Source organism: Fistularia commersonii, chromosome 15, assembly GCF_037954325.1.
Source record: "Fistularia commersonii isolate RoL2024-O1a breed Wild chromosome 15, RoL_Fcom_v1.0, whole genome shotgun sequence".
In the NCBI taxonomy this organism is placed as follows: Eukaryota; Metazoa; Chordata; class Actinopteri; order Syngnathiformes; family Fistulariidae; genus Fistularia; species Fistularia commersonii.
The window spans coordinates 7,258,320-7,278,415 of NC_141298.1; the positions used below are offsets into that span (position 1 = coordinate 7,258,320).

General features: G+C 37.1%; 1 protein-coding gene across 4 annotated transcripts in view; it reads right to left on the reverse strand.

Moving 5' to 3' along the window:
• The window catches only part of usp28 (ubiquitin specific peptidase 28), a 28,498-nt gene extending 10,787 nt beyond the window's left edge, over nucleotides 1-17,711 (reverse strand). The window contains exons 1-17 of one of the 4 annotated variants that reach the window (XM_086160440.1): nucleotides 17,577-17,711; nucleotides 14,822-14,896; nucleotides 13,472-13,592; nucleotides 13,268-13,355; nucleotides 12,818-12,980; nucleotides 9,422-9,508; nucleotides 9,158-9,295; nucleotides 7,977-8,047; nucleotides 7,785-7,861; nucleotides 7,564-7,712; nucleotides 6,131-6,258; nucleotides 5,354-5,449; nucleotides 4,681-4,851; nucleotides 3,528-3,751; nucleotides 2,524-2,594; nucleotides 1,489-1,717; nucleotides 409-741 (exon numbers count right to left, since the gene is read on the reverse strand). In XM_086160440.1, coding sequence (XP_086016566.1) covers nucleotides 409-741; nucleotides 1,489-1,717; nucleotides 2,524-2,594; nucleotides 3,528-3,751; nucleotides 4,681-4,851; nucleotides 5,354-5,449; nucleotides 6,131-6,258; nucleotides 7,564-7,712; nucleotides 7,785-7,861; nucleotides 7,977-8,047; nucleotides 9,158-9,295; nucleotides 9,422-9,508; nucleotides 12,818-12,980; nucleotides 13,268-13,355; nucleotides 13,472-13,592; nucleotides 14,822-14,896; nucleotides 17,577-17,630 — 2,275 coding nt within the window. In that variant the 5' untranslated portion in view covers nucleotides 17,631-17,711. Of the gene's footprint in view, nucleotides 1-408; nucleotides 742-1,488; nucleotides 1,718-2,523; nucleotides 2,595-3,527; nucleotides 3,752-4,680; nucleotides 4,852-5,353; nucleotides 5,450-6,130; nucleotides 6,259-7,563; nucleotides 7,713-7,784; nucleotides 7,862-7,976; nucleotides 8,048-9,157; nucleotides 9,296-9,421; nucleotides 9,509-12,817; nucleotides 12,981-13,267; nucleotides 13,356-13,471; nucleotides 13,593-14,821; nucleotides 14,900-17,576 lie in introns of all 4 variants that reach the window. The other 3 variants (XM_086160441.1, XM_086160439.1, XM_086160442.1) reach the window with 3 other exon arrangements.
• Between the last annotated feature and the right edge of the window lie 2,385 nt (nucleotides 17,712-20,096).

Sequence of the window (20,096 nt, forward strand, 5' to 3'; positions counted from 1 at the left end):
TGAATTATTGTCAAAATCTTGTCGTTATGGCAACTCGACTTAAATTTCTTCACTCGAAGACGTTTCCCCCCTCATCCAAGAGACTTCTTCAGTGCTGAAATGTTCTGAAATTCTGAAGAAGCCTCTCAGTTGATGGATGAAACATCTTCAAGTGGAGGAATTCAAGTCCAACTGCCAAGAAAAGAAGAGTTTGACAAGAAAACAGTAAAGTCACTTAACCATTTTCTTAACACTTAAAAGGGATACTAAAAGGCATTTAAGAACACATTTAAATCCTATTTTTCTTGACCATGTTCAGTGTTTTTGATAACTTTGATTACTTTAGAAAAAGCTTTCACACATTTGTCGGGGGGGGGTGATGATTTACCATCTGGTGCAAATATATGACAACATCCTGTTGGCACCAACCTTTCTGATGACATCTTTCTGAGACAGGCTCGGGCTCTGGTTCCGTCGGTGACTCCGGTTGTGGTTCTGAAGCATCTTCCTGTTCCAGATCCTCAGTTTGGGGTTCGGGCTGTGGGACTGGTGAAACCTGTTGGGTGTGATCTTGGTGTTGTTTTTGAGGCTCGGTGGAAACTGTCGACTCTCCCTGCGGTGTCGCCGTTTGGCAAAACTGCTCCTCCCATTCACTGAGCTCCTGCTGGAACCAGCGATTGTCCTCCTGAACGTAGCGTCTCAGTATAGATGGCAGGGAATCCATGCCATGCAGGGCCTGGCCTGTCTCATCGTCTGTGTCTTCTTTTAGATAGACATTGGGTAAAACCAGTAAAGACATTACTGAAAAATCAGGAAGACACAAACTACCGATAATTACACAAACTACACCTGTCAATTAATCTTCTTTTAATAATAGCTTGGACTCTCAAAAAAATGTATTTTGTGAAAACTGCTTCAAATTTTAAATAATCCACACATATATGAGAACCTACAACTCAACTAAACAAATACAATTATATTGATCGAAATATTTTGAAACCAACTTTGAAATTTTGACCCTCAAAATGTATTTCTGGAAAAAAGGCCTGGAATCATATTCCTTAAGGCTATATAAGGTATTGTCCTTTGTAACTATGCTGGATGTGTCTTAACCTTCCTTCCATAATAGAAATAGTAATCATTTTTATATATAACTCCATACACAAAACTCTGAAACACAGTTTTTTTTGTCGGTCTTGTGCATTCTCTAACTTCTCTAAGAGATGCTAGAGTCCTTGAGATTGAGTGAAGACTGTAATAAAGGCATTTTTATGCCAGTTGCTCATATAAATGGTGACTAAATTTATTGTGCCGGGCAGTTAAAGTGACTTTTGTGCCGTTTAAACTTTGAATCGTGATTGGTCTAATTCCATTACATACAATTACATTACACTAAACAATACAGTTATTTTAATAGAACTTTTGCCAAAACCAAACATGTGAATCAAACCTAGTAATCTCAAACTATTTCATAACACTAAATAACTACAGTTATTTTAATATCTGTACCTGTGATGAGGTGTGGCAGCCGGTCATCGATGTACATCAGACAGTAAGCGCTGGCATTGGTCATCCCTCCAAAGCTATCTCGTTCCAGTTCCTCCCAGGACGACTCTGTGATACTTATATCGTTGTATTTCATCCAGCGCCGGTTGGCGTGGTCGTAGATGTAGGCCCAGTAATGTCCCGCTGATGCCTGGCCCTCGTGCACAAGAACGGCATGGAGTCTGTAAGGCACCTGAGGACGATGGGAGGAGGAAAGGAACCGCTGTTTAAAATCCTGATGGCTAAAATAGCAAGCGTTTGACATCCAACTTTGTATGATATCATACAAGATATAAAAAAATATACGCTATAAAAGCAATGGAGGGTTACAGTGTGTAAAGTAAGAGCAGAAATAAGTAAAAGTGAGACTAAGACGGAGAGACTAAGTGCGTGAATAATGATATAAATAATGTATAAGTCAGGGTAAGTAACAGGTATTAAAGTGGGTGAGACAAATAAAATGCAGTACTCAAATTAGTCAGCAAGAGTAACCAAGTAAATGCATGCATGAATCAGTATATGAGTAAAGGTGAGCAAGTGGCAATAGCAACAAGTAAAAGAAAGAAATTAAAGGGCTTAGCAAGTCTAGAAGTGTACATAAGTATGAAAGAGTAACTAAGTGCAGGTAAACTATGTGTAAGAATTAAAAAAAATAGTCAAAGTGTGAGTGACAAATAACTAAGTTTAGTCAGGAAGGGAATAAATAAGAGTAAGCTAAAATGACTAGGTTAAAATAGAAATGTCATAATTAAATCTCATCAGAAAGTCAATTAGTCCACGCTACTACAAAATGAGATACCTCAAAAAAAAAAGAAGAAATCGAGTTAAAACACAAGATAAAATTCCTGAAATTATCTGCCTTTGAGGTATTGCAGACTACTAATTGGATTTTTTTTTTTCTGTTGTCTTGTTTACACCATTTCATCTTCAGTTTCCTTCGAAATTAATGGAATTCAAATTAACCTGAGCCTTTTCACGGCTGCAGAGGCTGTTTCTCACCTGACAGAGGCTGTTGTCTGAGTACATGCCCTCCAGCGCCTGAGTGAGCCTGTCGATGCTGGCCTTTAGTTCTGAAATACAAAGAAAAATCAGCAACAAGACGGGGAAAACAAAAATCGATTAGGTGCAGCAATGACTGAATGAAGGGGAATTCTGACTCCTCAGTACCCCAGCCCAATACATTAATATGATTATAAAAAAAAAAAAAGCCTGAATTTGTTACCGGCAAAACCAATTCAATTCATTTGGTGCTCATTTACACAAAAAATAATAATAAAAAACACATATCAAAAAACCCAATCAAACAAAAGCATCCATTTTTTTCACAATTTTAAGGACATGATTGCAATATCCCTCAACTTAAGTGCCCTAGAATTTACTCCTATACTGGAGCTGGTTTCTCTCTGCTTTGGCTCTTGTGTAGGCAACTGTGACTCATATTACCGACCAAGCAAAAGTTAGTGGATGAATAAATTAGTACGTAAGCAAAAATAAAATAAATAAGTATTAATCGGTATATCAGTAAATAGACACTTTTCCACTGCTAAGCTGTGCTTTCAATGTTCATTTTGTTTACACTGTTTTTTTTCTTCAAATCCAGTCTCTCCAGCAAGTACTCCTTGTGCACTGACAGTGTTTTCCATATAAAGTGCACAAACAGTTACATAACCTGACATGGTTTAGTTCGTGGATCATGATTTGGATCTGGTGCAAGAATCAGTCCTCTATTTCAAGTAAGTGTTAGATTTCCTCCCTCCTGTCCAGGCTCCCTTTAGAAAATTGGTTCTGCGTATTTCAATACCTCAGTGGTTACAAAATCAGGTTGTTTTTTCCCCTTTAATTGTATTTAAATTAAATTAATAAAAGGTAAAAATGTGCAAATAAATGCCATTTTTTTCAAAAGGTGGTTAATACAAGGAAAACAGCTAGACATAAGACATTATTTAGAAATTTCGTTTCATATCCTTAGTTTGCTTTCAAAATTTCATAAGGGCTTGCTTTACTGTTAATGTCATTCTCCACTTCTGTCCTCCAGCGCTGAAGGCAGGTCTTCATAAAGTTCATCTCCTCCTCTGTGATGCTGTGGGGGGCTGGATGTGGGGGGCAGTCGATGGGATGTCTGCACTGGGTGAACGGCTTGTATATGGGGGTACGTTGGGAACTGGATGCACTGGAAAGCGGATCCTCTGAGGGGTCAGTTTCTCCATGGTCAGTGTCACCAGGGTCACTGAAGGAGCCAAAGATACTGTTTACTGAGGACAGCCGGTGTTGAGCATGTATTTTTTCAGATATAATGATATATCATTGCATATTGATATTATTAAGTACAAAACAAAACAGATCTGACCCAGCCGGTAATTCATTGATATTGATGTAAATTGAAAATAGGGGACTTGTGTGAATTTCAATTTTTTAATGTGCACTGTTACTTGCATTAAAGTTTGTTTTTCAAGAAAGATTACAATAACAAAGTAATAATGCCTTATAATAATATGATAGCAATACTAATACAACCACTAATAGTAACAATAATAGTATCAAAAATTATAATAATTGGTTATTTCATCTTTTTAAGGTCAATTCTTCCTGGTTTTAATTATTTTCCTGTCTAGTTTTGGGTAATTCCTGGCTTATTTACCATCATTGCCTGGGTAATTTTAGATTATTTTCTTTCTTTCTTATATTACATTAAATCACAAAGTTTTTTTCTTTTTATATCTCGCCATATTTTATTTTTTTCATGTTCATTATGAAGAATCATTTTTTACTTTTAAGGTGATTTCCGCCCCGCGGTACCAACCTTGCCTGTCTTTGAGTCCCCTACTCCGTCAGTACTCCGCTATTTCGGAACCTCGGTAAAGCCGTTTTAAACTCTCTTTCTGTTGGTATGCAGACTTGATGTTGCATTTGGGTTCGTACACCCCTGAACCGTTACAGATTTCTTCTTTACTTTCGATGACCTCTTGCAGATGCTCAGTGAATGGCTCACTGCTAATTGCTACTTCTAGTGATTTGTTTAGAGCTGGAAGTTAAGCTAGCTTTTGGCCAATTTTAGACATATTTTTAGGACCGTGGAAACAATCAAGTGAATATAAAAACAACTGTCAAATTCTGATTATACTAAGCGTCATGAAAATGTTTTAAGATGATCTCCACCTGCTTTCTTTTGGGTGGGAATCACTGGGACTGGCTGGTGTCAGCGATGACGGTGGTCTTGGGTCCTCAGCTGGTGACACATTTGAGGGTTTTGTGGTGGCAAACTCCAGCACAAACTGCAGCATGTCCACCAGAGGATACTTGGTCGGTCCAGAACCATATTTTCTGTAGCTGTTGATAAATACCAGGATTAGGTAATGTTTTATAGGTTGTGTTACCAAGAAAAAAAGGAGGTATTTATCACCTAATGCCAACCTAATGTTCTTTTGAAATGACCATAAAAGTAACTGCAGAATGATGTAAATATCCCTAAATATAGAGCTATGTTAAGAGCCTTCTACAGCCTTGTCTATAATATTCAAACAGTATCACAAGTTCGCTGAAATAATTCCTTCACCAAAACATGTATATCTGTACAGTATTTCAACAGTAAACATCAATGGCATTTCCCTCAAGGCTCTAGTATAGAAGTAATATTATGGTGCGTCTAAGTGCATAAAACGAATTGCTCATTTTCTAATAGTGACTATATAAACATTACTTAAATTTGGCTGCTATAACTCTGAAATGAAAACTTAAAATTTAGTCCTATGTTATGCACTGCAATAACATTTATCAAGGGGACAAGGTTTATATCTGATGTGAGCTTCACTGGAAGAGCAGTAAAACTCACCACTCAAGTTTCTGTTGGAGAACTGCAAGTTGTTCCTTCAGTTTTTTCACTTCCCCTCTCCGCTCATGTGTCTGTGTTATGTTTTTGTGAAGATATCTGAAAAATTAAAAAAAATATCTTTAGTACATTTAGCTGTTATTTTCTCTTTTACATTTATAATAGGGTAGGCTGAGTAAAATATTGTAATTGGTTAGAGACAGAATGTGTGACATGAGACTGAGACTCTTGAAAAAAAAACACACCACATGCTATTGCCAAACATATATTTCTTATATATTTTCTAAAGGCTAACATTGGTGGTCAGAAATGTATTGATATTTAGTGGCCCTTCTATCACCCCTATGATGGATCAGCTGTGTTGAAGGAGGCAGCAATATACAATTAAAAAGACAAAAATTACTTTTTCATGATATTCTAATATTTTGAGATAGGATTTTTGAGTTTTCTTAAGATATAAACCATAATCAGCAATATCAAAATAATAAAAGGCTTGCAATATTTCAGTTGATTTGTAATGAATCCAGAGTGTATGACATTTTTGTTTTTGTGATTGCATTACAGAAGATAAAGAACTTCATCACAATATTCTAATTTTCTGAGACAGTCCTGTACATAATTGGAGATCATTGTTAGCTCTTTCAAAAAGTAGTCCTGCACACAAAAAGCCATGTTTTTACTAATAAAATATAACATTTTCTAGGGTGAGTGTTGATGTTATATTAAACCTCTCAAGATGGATGAATGATTGGGCTTGAATTCATGGATTTAAAAGCTTACCTGTCCATATAAATAATCTGTGGAAACTCCAGCTTCTTGTGAATCTTCTCAGGGCGACCAAGTTGTGTGTTGAACTCAAACCTTGACAGCTCAAAAGTCAAAACAGGGGGCAACTTTTTGAACCATCTCTGCCAGAGAGAGAAAAGACAAACATCTGAAGCATCAGATCAAGGAAATGGAGAACGTATATACATGTCATCAGACAAGAGACCTATCGATGCACTAGTCCATTGATTATCATCAGAATAATCTCTCCGATTATACGAAGTGTCCTCTGTGTGCACCAAACCAAGTTACTGTGCTTTGGCCAATTCTTTCGACCTCATATATGCTTCCTTTAGGTAATATTGTTAGGGAGCACTCCTTCAATGTTTACTTCTATGCAGATGACACCCAGTTCCTTATTTTCTTATACTTTATTAATCCCTTTATTTCTGCATTTCACCAATCATGGATCATGGATCCGTCCAAAGTTTCTGCCCAGTAAATTGCAGTTTTTCTTTGTTACTGTCGCCAAGTGCTTGCTAATGGGGTTATGTTGGGTTTCTTTAAAGCATTTTACAGGATGTGATTCAGACCTGCTTTAGTGTTGTGAGACAACTCTGTTGCAGTCTGGCACTATCTAAATAAAATCTGACTTGACAAGTGGTACATTTTTATGTGCTTTCCTTGTTATTAAGTTCCTTCTTCAATGTAGTGAGTAAAGGGGTTTTGCCATAGCTCCCTGTTATTCCTGTTTAATAAGCACTCTATGATGTGAGTTACAGAAGCTCAGTCTAGCATTAATGTTGATGTCATTAATTTTTATGCAATTTTTCAAATAACAGGTCGCTGGCAATACAGGTCGCTAGGTTGCATCATTCTTTTTTAGCTTTTACTTTCATCCTCAAGAGACCATAAATGGTGGTGAAAAACTACACTCAACTTCTAAAACAATTATTTGATCATTTATACTTTGTGCCATGGATCATTATCCTATTGAGGGAAGCCACAGATTTATAATCCCCAGGCGCTGAGGTTTGTAGTTTGTGCCAAATTAACTGAATGAATTGCAGGACCTTAGCTTTCCTAGCGGAAAAACACACAAAGCATCACAATTGTTGTTTCGGCTGGTCTTCCTTCAATTATACATCTTGTTGTCATGTTTCCCTCAGGCACACGATGCACACACCTGACCAACCATGTGAAAGAAAATTCCTACAATTCTTGGTGTTCAAATTCCGTTGTGGTCCAGTTAATATTCTATTTCCTGTGCAGATCAACGGGCCTTGGTTGTTCATTGGCCTGTCACCAGTACACTGTTTTCCTTTTTTCCTTTCAACCGCATTTGACAATTAAATACTAATAGGAGATGCCACAACCCAGATGCTCTGAAAATATTTTGGCTCACTTTAGCTTTGACAGAAAAGTCCCTTATGTAGAAAAAAACTCACCTCCCGGCCAGATGTGAGGCTGTGATCCAAATGTGATGACTCAATATCTTTCTCCACCATTGCACCTTCCAAACACTCGTCCAGGTTGTTGAAACCATTCACTTGCAATGGATACTGACCAAATTGTTCAGTATTACACAAAGTCTTCCCTGCAGAGGTCAGAGGTGTGAGAACAAATTGACTCTGAATTTTTTTTTTTCAACAAAAACTATAATGCAAACCTTCATGTCTTCTTTCTGTCACAAAGGTCCCGTAGAAAAGTTGCACCATGGGATTTTCCTGTTTGTCTTCAGAATGGCTAAACAGACAGCATTTTTTAGTTAACAGCATGTTTATTGAGTTAATCGGTAGTTAAATATTGTGTAGTTTTGTTTCGGTCATTCATAGCACCTTGACAATATTACAATACTAACCTTCCATTGGCTGCCATCTGAAATGCATCCTCAAGCCAGTCAAGCAGCTTGTGGGAAAATTCACTGACATCCTGAAATCAATAGTCACAATACAGATGATTAAGATTCCAAAAAAGTTGGGTGGATTTGAAAGTAAAGGACTATTTTTTGAAAGAGCTAACAATGATCTCCAATTCTCTTGGAGGTCCATTGTGTCTGATCATGACAATCCTGCCTATGCTAGTCGTGAGTCTTGTTGTGGCTGTCGAGTCCAATCCTTGATCCACACTGTCAGCTGCAGTCAGAGAAGGTGAATCCACAGGCTGGGGTTATAGACATGGCTTCGTGTCTCCTTGTGCGTTTCTTCGTCGGTCTATCTGTTCAGTCCTCCAAATCTGTGCACATTTTGTTGGCAGGTGACGTGCTGGGTGGCGGCCTCCTCCAGCTGGGTTGGCTTCAGGCTGCACTTCTTTATCAGGATTATCTGTTGGTCTTTGTATCGCCTTTTCTGGCTACCAGCAGTGCGACGGCCAAGATGTAATTAGCTGTAGAGAACTTTCCGTGGCAGGCGATCTGTGGGCACCCTGATGACATGGCCAACCCAGTGGAGTTGGCCAACTGTGGCCTGGATACTGACGCAGTTGGTCTTGTGGAGTATCTTTGTGTGGGGGACGCAGTCCCTCCAGGATATACCCAGGATACATTGTAGGCATCTGATGTAGAAGGCCTCGAGCATCCCTATGGGTCTTGCGTACAGTTTCCATGTTTCACAAGTGTAGAGGAGAAAGATTGTAATAGGGAAGGTGTGGAACAGGGTATAGAGCAATAGTTTTTGGAACTGAACACTCTTGGTTCAATTCCTGCCTCCTCCTAGTGTGTTGAAGTATTGTTGAGCAAGACTCGGAACTCCTAACTGCTCCTCTGGCGCTGGTGGACGGCAGCTTACTACTGCCTACTGCTCATGGTTCAACCATGATGGGTTAATTGCAGAGAATGAATTTCCCCACGAAGGTTAATAAAGGATAAATTATTATTATCAGTGGACATTTGCAACAAAAGAAATTAAAGAAATTGTACATTTCATGAATGAAAGAGGACCGAGCAGTGAACCCTGAGGTACACATGAACAATCTGTGGGGTTTGGACAGAGTTACTGACCCTGCAGGGGGCACAAACAAGTAGGCGGTGTATGACATTTTTACCTGCTGGGCCTCACTGGTCTTGAAGGCGTCTCGCAGTAATTCTACTGCAGCGGAGGGATCAACAAACCGTCGAGTGGATCCTACCATCAAGGCAAACAGGCAGCGCAATTCTTGCATGAAGGCAACGTTCCTCTTGTCCTGTGACCGAGGAAAACACTGAATAACAACAATCTTCTATCAAGGCGAAATGTGTCTATAAATAATTTGCTGGTAAGGACTGTGAGTAAGTAAATAAATAAATATCGTGTAAGTTAGTGAACTCACTGCATGACTCCTACACTTCTCCAAGATTTTCTCCGACAGATTGTAGTTGAGAACCAGCCTCCTGAACACTGGCAGGTGGAAGAGAGACTAAAACGGAACATAAATTGTAACATTCATGTTAAACACAAAGAAACAGACTTTTGTCATTTATGCACCGGTGTTCCATAATCAACCAGAAGAGTGACACTGAGTTGTCCCTCGTGATAATCTTGATAATATTTTGCTGATTTGACATATTTTCATATATATCATGCATGGTTTTATTTTATGTTAATTATGTGCCAATATTCCACTATGTCTCATTTTTGAAATTACTGTCTTTTGGGCAAAATAAAGCAACACATGATGATTTAAACCTTCATCAACTCCTTTATCACCTGTTAATTTTATTAATGATTAAGCATTTAATGATTGTAATCATTGCATTTTCCTTCATTTCCTTTCTTAGAGCTCAGTCTTAGTCTTTCTAAGATTGGCTGCATTAGTTTATCTTTAAATATGTCCAGTGACTGGATAGTTACATGATAATTTTATTAAAATACAAGTTTTTTTAAAGGAATTAAACAGATGAACTGATCATTCTCAACAAACTAAACACAATTGAAAGTTATGATACAAATTTAAAAACATTTCAAGTTATCTAAAGGTGAATCGTATTAGTTTCTGGACAGCTGCATGTTAAATTGTTTTTCTTCTCATACTGAAGTTTTGAATACATAGACATGCACACACAAACGCACACACACACACACACACACACACACGTCACTGTACTTTGCAATATGATCCTCTCGTGATAAACTAATATCATCAATATGAGCCAATTAGTCTTAGATGTCATGTGTTGTGAGTCACTGAGCGCTTCTGAACATCCTGATATGTGTTTCCATTCAAGACGGAAATTCTATTAAGGTTTATCTTGGTTTTTACTGTAAATTTTCCCACAAAGAATAATAGAGGGAATGCGAGCCGTGACTGAACCACTGTGGTTGTTCTGGTCTCAGACTGATAGTATAATTACGTTCGACGGCTACTTGTTTATCAGTGGGTGATGAACTTACGAATGCCAGTAGGAAAACAAAAGAGTTTCATTGGAACAAATTTATATTACTATGATAAAACATGGTGATAATAAACACTGTTCTTGACTACTCCGCAGATGTCGAAGCATATCTGTTTAGAATAATCACTATCTGTCCTCATTGCTGACTGTATGCTCGCTGCATCATTGTGTCTCTCGCTATTTAATCATCCATAAGCATCTGAAAGGATCCAGTTTCTGCCAAGGCACCTGATAGGATTCACTAGGTTGAGCTTGAAACTAACAGAATTAGCAGTTTGAAGGGCGCTATGTGCTCTCATCCTCACCCTTCTGTTTTCATGCTCATGTTTCAAATGATTGCATTAAGAGGACAATCAATTTTTCTATAATAAATGTGAGGATCAGAGGAAAATACATCCCTGTATAAAATACATTCAATAGTTAAATTAAGGTATATAACTTAGCTGTCCACATGCAAATAAAAAAAACTATTTGTTTTTTGCTCTACTTTTCTAATTGAATCCTAACTTTCCTAGACAATTTATATGGATTATTGTCAGTGTCAGACAAATGACCAGTGCGTCACTGTTTAAATCGGTAAAACTAAAGATAAGTCTCGGAGAATTAACTGAAAACAACATGTCAATAACATTTAAAATAATAGTAAAGTATCACAAAAAAGTTAACTCATAGTTAAGAGAGAAAATATGTAACAATCCATGCAAAATGATTGCAAAATATAAATCTCAACCAAAATACTGAGTGGAAAATGCATAAGAATAAGAATAAGAATAAGAATAAGAATAAGAATAAGAATAAGAATAAGAATAAGAATAAGAATAAGAATAAGAATAAGAATAAGAATAAGAATAAGAGACACTGCTAAGTTGTTCCAAAAATACAATTAAGTCTCTAATAAACAGAAAAAACAATGTGATTTTAACAATAAATATTTAAATAGAAGATTCAACCTTCACATACTAATGATCCCATGATGATTATTGAAATTAAGTAAAAGCAACTGAATTTCACCATAGTCCCCCTTTTTTACTAGGACTAAAGTTGAGTACTCTTGTTACAAAATCATTTTTCTATACATTTTCTTCTATTAATTTACAGTGTCTTGCGATTCTTACTTATATATTGATTTTTTATTGCAGTTGAATTTAAGCAAGTAAATTTACATGTATTTGGAATGACTAATTGTCTGGCATACTTATCTAATGATGGTGTTAGCATTGATCAAAAGGCTAGTTCTGCACTTATTAAAATGACTATTTGTATTATCAAATTAAAGACATTTGAGACTTACTAGAAAAGTGATGCTAACATACCACTTTTTCAGTTGATATTTGGCACCTGTTTCCTGATTTAAAATAGTTTGCAGAATGAATTTGCTTAGCAGAGAAGTAGCAAATTAGCGCAAAAACTACAGATATGCCACCTCCCTGTTTTTATTGCTAAGGTGATAACGTTAGCATGCTGTCTAAAGATGTAAAGCTGGAAAAATTAAAAAGGAAAGAAAAAAAGGACAGGAAAGAAATATTAATTTAATAAAACTAGTATAAGCATTAGCAAGACCTGTGCTTATTTCATCACAATTGAGTTAATGTTTTACTAAACAAACGCAGTCAAATGTTAAAAAAATGAACGCTGAAACAACATTTGCTGACCAACAAGGTGTGAAATTTGGGCCATATCAAAATAACTTTAAGGGGAAAGTCCAGGTCTATAAACAAGCAGAGCTATTTTAAGTCGGTGCAGAAAGAGAAGGTGGGACTGTGTCGGAGCTGACGGGATTTTACATACCCAAGAAACACTGTATATTTTAGTTTTAATTCACTTGTTCAAAAGTCAAATAACCCCTGAGTTGTACAGCACTTCCACTTGAAACGTGGTTGATATGATGTTGATCAATTCTGAATTCAGCTTTTTTTTTGATTCAATGAAATCTGATTTCTATTTTCATTTCGATAAATGTAGGACTGCCCAAGTTGGAACATCCACGCAACTAAGCGATTTCAGTTAGCTTCAATTCCAGCATGGACAGTGGACAAAGGCAGAACGTTGATGTAACAGATGTTCTTCTGTTTAGTATCTGCTTTGGTCCAACTAAAGCGCCATGCACAGTCAGTCTATTCCGAAGCTAGAACTCAAAAACAGGTTCACCGAGCCAATTCTGGCTCTGGATTTCAGAAATAAAACCTATATTACACACCTGTCTTTATTTTCTGCCATTTTACTTGTGATCAAAACAGAGACACGTCCTGTTTCGGTTGAAAACCACCCATTGGTGTAGAGACTGAGCTCTTCTGAGTCTCTCTGAGGGGAACTGAGTGTTGTAACCACCTCACCTGAATGACGGCGCTGAACCAGCAGGTGTTCCCGACGTTGCGTATGCCAACGGGCCAGTTGTCTTGACGGATCCAGTCAGACGGGCTGCACATGTCGCTCTGGGCCTCGCATGTCTTCCTCTTAATCCTGGATGAGTTTTCCTCAGCGCTCACCTCCAGAGCCCTGCGATTGGTCACATGTCATACTTAAAACTGATCTAACTAGTCGGTTGGATGAGAAGCATTTTATTATAAAATAAAAATAAGACTTTTAGATGGCAGAGTTTAAAATTAAGATATCATTGTAAGTCAGACATTCTGCGGATTTAGTCAGTAGTGCAAAATTTAGGCCTACGTGAGATAGCGTTGTTTACTCACTTACCTAACAGCTCTATTGTCACACTTCAATTCGATGCGACTCATGGCAAAATGAAAAATATTCTTATATGAATAAACACAACGGTCTCATACCGGTTGAACTCTCTGTCCTCCTCCTGGGCGTTGTGTGACTCTTGTAGGCTGAGCGCAATGGCGGCCTGCAGCTCATCTCTGTGAACTCCTGGACAAAACAAGCAAACAATGAAATGACAAATAGTACTCCCAATTTAGGTTACTGTGAAGTACATTCGAAGTACAGCTCATGTACAGCTAGTATAGCATTTATATATGTCTCACCTTTCTGTCCTTCCCAGGACTCCCTCGGGGCACCAAGCTCTTGGGGTTCACCAGGATCCTGAACTTCTGCTGGCTGCATCATCAGCAACCCAACTGCATGCCCGATGTCACCCTGACTGGCCTAGTCAAAACAAGCACATTTAGGGTGTTTTGCTGTGAAACTGATGGTGAGATTAAGTCAAATTTACCCTCCAGGATGACGTACTCTCTCCCCAATCTGCCACTCTATCTGCTCTACCACTCTGCCCCCCAACCCACCCCAAAAGACTGGACTCTGACAATACATTGCACTATTTTGCACTTTGCACTATTGCTATTTTTGCACGGTTACAGTAAAATCCATCACGCCTGTATTATGTTCTATATACTGACTTTTTTTATGCCTTTAAATCCACTTTATTTTCTCACCTGCTGTAGTCATGCTGCAATTGTATGGTATTACTTACTGACTGTTTTTGGAAGTAACCTGCACAGAAACCTCTGCTACTACTCTACCTGTATACGTAAAAAATTCAAATTGCATATAAGTATATGTAATTTGAATTTGTATATATATATATATACATACATACATACACACACACACACACACACACACGTATATATTTATATGTATATATATATACACACACACACACACACACACACACACACACACACACATATATATATACATATCATGTTTTATGCTGTTAAATCTCCGTCATCCTTTCACCTCAGTACCAGTAGATTATATTTTACAGTTTAATGATTATTGTTTAATGTTTACTCTACTGTTAAAGTGCACTTTATTATCAATATTTTGTTAATTTCATATCCCCGTGGGAAAGTAAGAGGTGTCTACCTCTGTTTGTCAAGTAAATGTGCAGAAATTGACAACAAGGCTGACTTGTGATTTTGTCCAATATAAACACTGATATCCATTTTAAGATTTCAAGACAAGTAATCTGACCAGTGCCCTGTCATTAGAGAATGGAACTATAAATAATTTCAGATTTAGCCCTCAGCCACACACACACACACACACACACACACACAAACATCCCCTATAAACCAACCATGCCGTGATCCCGAAAGTATAAATACTTACTATTGTTGCTATACTGTATATAAACAAATAAATCTGAAGAAAATAGCAAATCTATGCTGGATGGTACTGATGTTGTATTTAAAGTACAATTAATGAGTCTTTTTTTTTTACTAATTCAATCTGGCATTACTGTGTTTCAAACAAATATGGCAATTTTATTACATCCTGTATGTATTTTGCTTTGGGCTTAAGTATGTCAAAATAAGAACTCCAAAGTTTTATTGCTCCATAACACCAGGGAGTGAAAGGGGGTTTCTTACCTTCAAAGCTCTGCTGAGAACATGAGGATCCTGGACACCAGTGATTTCCCTTAGCTGGTTCACTAGCATCTCGCTCTGCTGGGGGAAAACAATCATCAGGCCAAAGTAGTCTCAGCAACAAGTCCTCCAAAAAACATGTTTTTCGGCTCATCATTTTTAAAACTACTCCCGTAAAATCAAATGATGACGATTCACAAATAAAGTACTACTAAAGCATGAAGAGTTGTATTCAAAGATTAAAATTCTTAAACATTATCTTAATGGGTTCTTCATCTCTCTCCCAAGGTCTAAAAGCAGTTGCTATGGTAACTGAAGACTAAACTGTCATGAGGTGTAAATGAGTGAGTTAACTGTTGTATGTATCTCCACGTTGTTTTGCTCCATCCATGCCATTTGAAACCATCAGTGAGAGATAAGATTCATAGACAATGGATGGAAGAATGGATGATTAATTAAATCTTCATTTAAACCCCTGGCTCCGAGATCATGTTTTATTAAAAAACAGTAAATAATGTTTTAATTAAAAAGACCCCAAATTGAGAGGCCGTCATTAAATAATTCAGCAAACTTTTGACTCCTTCCTGACAATGGCTCTCAACATCTTGTGTGAAATGTTTGTTTTTCCAACTATTCAGAAAAAAATCCTTTCCTTAATTTCAGATATTATTATGACATTTTTTAATGAGAAAAACAAGATTTACATATATGTCAAAATTTTCAGAGTTCATAAATCATTTTCTTGTTACAAATACACATTGTGTGAATAAGTGAAAAAGATCCAAGGTAATTATTTAATTAATTATTTTAAAAAAGTACCAAATCAACCTGTTTCATAAGTGAATCTATTATTCTGCTCTGGCATTAGTTAATTTCTTTTTTTAATATACTCTGCCTCGCAAAATCTAGACAAAAAAGTGACTCCATTTTGACCTTGGCTAGAGTTCTACCGGCCAGGACACATCAAACCCCACTCGGAACTCTGACCTGTCGGCATTGCATGAATGAGTATTGAGATCAACAGTTCCACGAGCCGAGAATAAGATATTCATCTACACCCAACAACAGATTTCATAGATTTAAAATAAAAAAACCCCACACGGGTCATGTTCTACATAGTTGGGACACTCGACAACAGTGTTTTCACAACATGCTTAGAGGAAACAGTGAGTCTCTGCTGAGTGAGACGCGCTAAATAAAGCCCAGGACCCCAACAGCAGGTGGACGCTTCAGGAAGCCAGCAACAGGTCCGGCAGACTTATATGGAGCCCGGGGTTGTTGCACTTAGCCTCTATTTTGGGCCTCTGGCAGGGACAGCAGAGGCTTCTGTTTATCATTCCACTCAGCGAGCCTCCAGACCTGAGTGACAAAAGCGCTCCCCATCCTCCCCACTCTATCTCTCTCTTTTCTCCCTCTCCCCTCCGGGGAAAACGTCTAAAAAAAAAAAAGGCACTGATTTTTGGAAATTAAATAACGTTAACAGTGGCTTTTCTCCAACAGAGCCTGTTTAAGCAGCGAAAAAGGCAAAATCAAAAAGGAGACAAGTCAAAAATGGCATAAAAGATATTGAACATTTATTTTGAAAAGAGGATTAAAATTGTACTTAACATGATACGTAATCTGAAAAAGGCAACATTTGAAACAGTGCCTGTCTTTCTGTCATATCACTAGATCTTTTGTGACCTATTATTGTCATCCAAAGGTTGAAAAAGATGATTTTCTTTCTGTCGGAGAAATAATATATTGTCCACCTGAAAATACCACACACACCACAACAGTAATAATTACTTGTGATCGTAGTTGAATTACATCTTTAACGGACTGTTTTGGCAGAAATTCAAGTCCCACGTTGTACAAATTTCAAAGAAATCAAACAATTTCACTCATCATACAACAAAAAATGAACTCAGAAAAAAGTGGTCTTTTGATGCAATAAATTCATTTTATACATAGATATGATATGGTGTATTACTAGACACAACATGTTTTATAATAATTTCTTCTGACGGGTGATGTATTCGAATTTGGCTTCCATGTAGATTGTTTTGGTCCTATGTGACAAACAACGAAATTAAATTTAATATTGCTAGACTTTAATGGAAGATTGGCGCTGCTGGGTCATGACAGGACGGTGTTCATATTTATCTTCTTATCACAGCCTTTTGAGGTGATCAAATTCAAACATGTTTACAAAAAACATGATATCAAATGGAATATTTATTTTTTGATTCACGCTAGATTTTCAGATACCAGTTCTGTCGCCCCATTTGGTAATTATTAGTTTTTAACCAGCGAGTTGGTCTCATGAGTGCTTAGTTTATTTTTTTCTATATAATTCAATATATATTTGAATTTGTCTTTAGCTGAGTCTTGGCTAAAATATTCTGAAATAAAATAAATAAACCGGGGAATTCAGCATCTGCGTTCAGACACGAGGTGCGCGTCTACTACTAGGAGCGGAGGGATGGAAATCTCAAGTCTAATGATACATTTTACGCGAGAGAAATTAGATTTGGTATGAGCCGAATAAAAGTGTTTTCCAAACATGGTGGGTCTCGAGTTTTTTTTTTCTTTCCAATTCATTTTTACGAGGCTTGACAGTGGATGTAAGCGAAAATGCTAGTTTTTGAAGGCGGATTAGTTGCAAATCCAAGTCACACAGCACGGTGCATTTGTTAGTGTTTACGTTAGTCCCACAAGGCTATCATGCCAGCTGCCGTGTTAGTGGCGACTCTTTCTTTCTGTCCTCCCGTCTCACCGAATTCGTCGAATTTTCTCCATTTTCAGTGTCTTCTGTTCCCATTTCCGACATAAAAAACCCCTCGGTATCGTCCCGTTTCGTCGCCCGCCCGCTCCTCAGCCCGCCGCCGAGTCACAACAGCTCCATCTGTCAGGCGCTGAGCGTGGAGCCCGATGCGCGCCCCCAACCGTCAAGGTGCGCGCCGAAACGGTTTGGGGGCGCGCCTGACTCGAGGTGCGCGCTCCCGCGAGGCCAACCACCTGTGTCACTCACTGTTTGTATACATATTGTTTTCCCCTTGCCATTTTTTATCTATTTATTCATTTTTTAATTGTTATCATGATTAATTTATTTTTTTAATTGATTAATTTTTACTCTTACAGTTAATTGATTGCATACAAAATGAATGTTCTTCTGTTTCCCCGTACCTGTTTATATCATTGACATTCGATTCTATTGTGCCATGTTTGTTTGTTCGTATGTTTTGTCTGTTTATAATCAGGGAAATTGTTAAAAAAAACCTCTGAGATTGTATAGTGGCGCCATTTCCCTCTCTCCCACTAAACAAAAACAACAATCATTATTATCATTATTAGCATGTTAAATGACATTATCGGCACGATAATGGTTATAATTTTACATTTAATTTGGCTTCTTTGCTGGCTGATGTGTTTGTGCTTGCTCAAGTGTTTGCACCTGTTCATTTTGTCTTTTTGACATGATAATAGCACCACAGAGTGTGCCGCAACAAGGACTGATTGAAAAAAAGGGACAATGGAAAATGTTTCAAGACCGAAATAGCCTCCAGCTCAGGGCTTAATAATGTCAACGTACAAGCCAATATGGCTACCAAGTTACCGGAGGCCATAACCTTAAATTGAACAAGAGAAGGGGTTGAAAGTTTGACCCTCAAATCACCTTTATGATCCTTAATATAATGATCAATACATGAGCTATCTGAGAAATGTCCTGTAAGTCACATTCGGCATTACTGAGGATCATTAATCTGTCCCCTTCAATTTCAGTAATTGTTAGATTTGGCTGGAAGGGTTTATTATGTGTGAAAATAGTGGACTTACTTTATAGGTGTTTTTTGGTTTTAATGCACATCAAATTTTTACAATACAGACGTGTCAAAAATGTGAATGTTAGGGGAATGGAAATTCATAAATTATTAAAAAAAACATTAAAACATTAAAACATTAAAATATTACAATCGGGACTCAAACTGAAATATAATCTATGAAGCTTTGTTATATTTTACGGGGGGAAAAGACAAAAAATGAAAAATACATGAACAGTGGAAATAAAAATTGTAGTTATACATAGATAACATGAAAATATTTGTATTGTTTAGTTATAATTAGAATGACGAATTGACAGAAAGCTTGCAAACCAATACAAAAAAGGGAAAAGGGTGAATAACAAGAGAATTGTAATCATATTATCAAATCTACGATCATTATGGTAAGGGAGAAAAAAATCAAAAAAGTAATCAAGTGTACGGGAGAATAAGCAGAAAGAAAACATAAGAGAGGAAAAAAAGAAAATCACATTTTCACATGGTTGGTATTATTGCAGTGGGGCTTTAGTTTATTATGAAAATCAAGAGGAAGAGGCTCAAAATCCTCTCATCATACATTCTCACAAAAGAAATTAGGGAGCCAAGTTACCAAAAAGTTCCCAATATTAATGTTTTAATTTTTTTACAAGGTAATTCACAGATTAGGTGATTTACGTAGCTGACGGAAAAGGCCAACAAAAAGAGAAAAAAAAACACATTAAAATGTTGTAGTTCCGTGTGATTGTTGTAGTTCAATCACACGGAAAAAAAAGAAAAAAATGTACTACATCAATAGTTTACATTCAATTACTAAAATTATATTCAATATTACAATTATGTGTCGAATGAAAATCAAGGAAAAATCAAGATGCATGACTGTTGTTCTCACTAACAGAGAGAAGAACTGCCTCTAAATAAGCCTTCAGGGACTTTATAGACGTAGATCATTTTACTCGGGAGGTGAAAATCAATATTGGTGCAACCAAAATGTCGCTACTCTGCTCCTCTTTGTTCCTCATCGTGTTGGTATTCAGTCTCGCTGCTGCCAAGGGTGACTAGACACTGAAGATTGTACGAGAAAAAAAAAATCGTGGGATTGTCTCTTGGAAGGAAACACTCGATGTCTTTCATTTGGCTCATGCTGCTGTTCTCAGGTCAGATGCTCTTTTTTGGAAAAAAATATCAAAACATGCTTTGAAAGCATATATATTATTTGTAATCTTAAAGTATCAGTCAGTTTCTGTCAACTGTACTACTTTTACAGAATGTATTTTTTATTACTGCAATGCTACCTTGTTGCAACTCACTTTTTATATGAAATAGAATAAAATATATACGCAACAAAGAATAAGCTGTACAGATTTTTTGAAGTTATAAAGCTGTGCTTGTAAGCAAATTTAGACTTAGTATTTAAAAGTTGAAGTTCTTTAACTATATCACAGGTATACAGCATTATTCTCACTGAAACAGTCTGA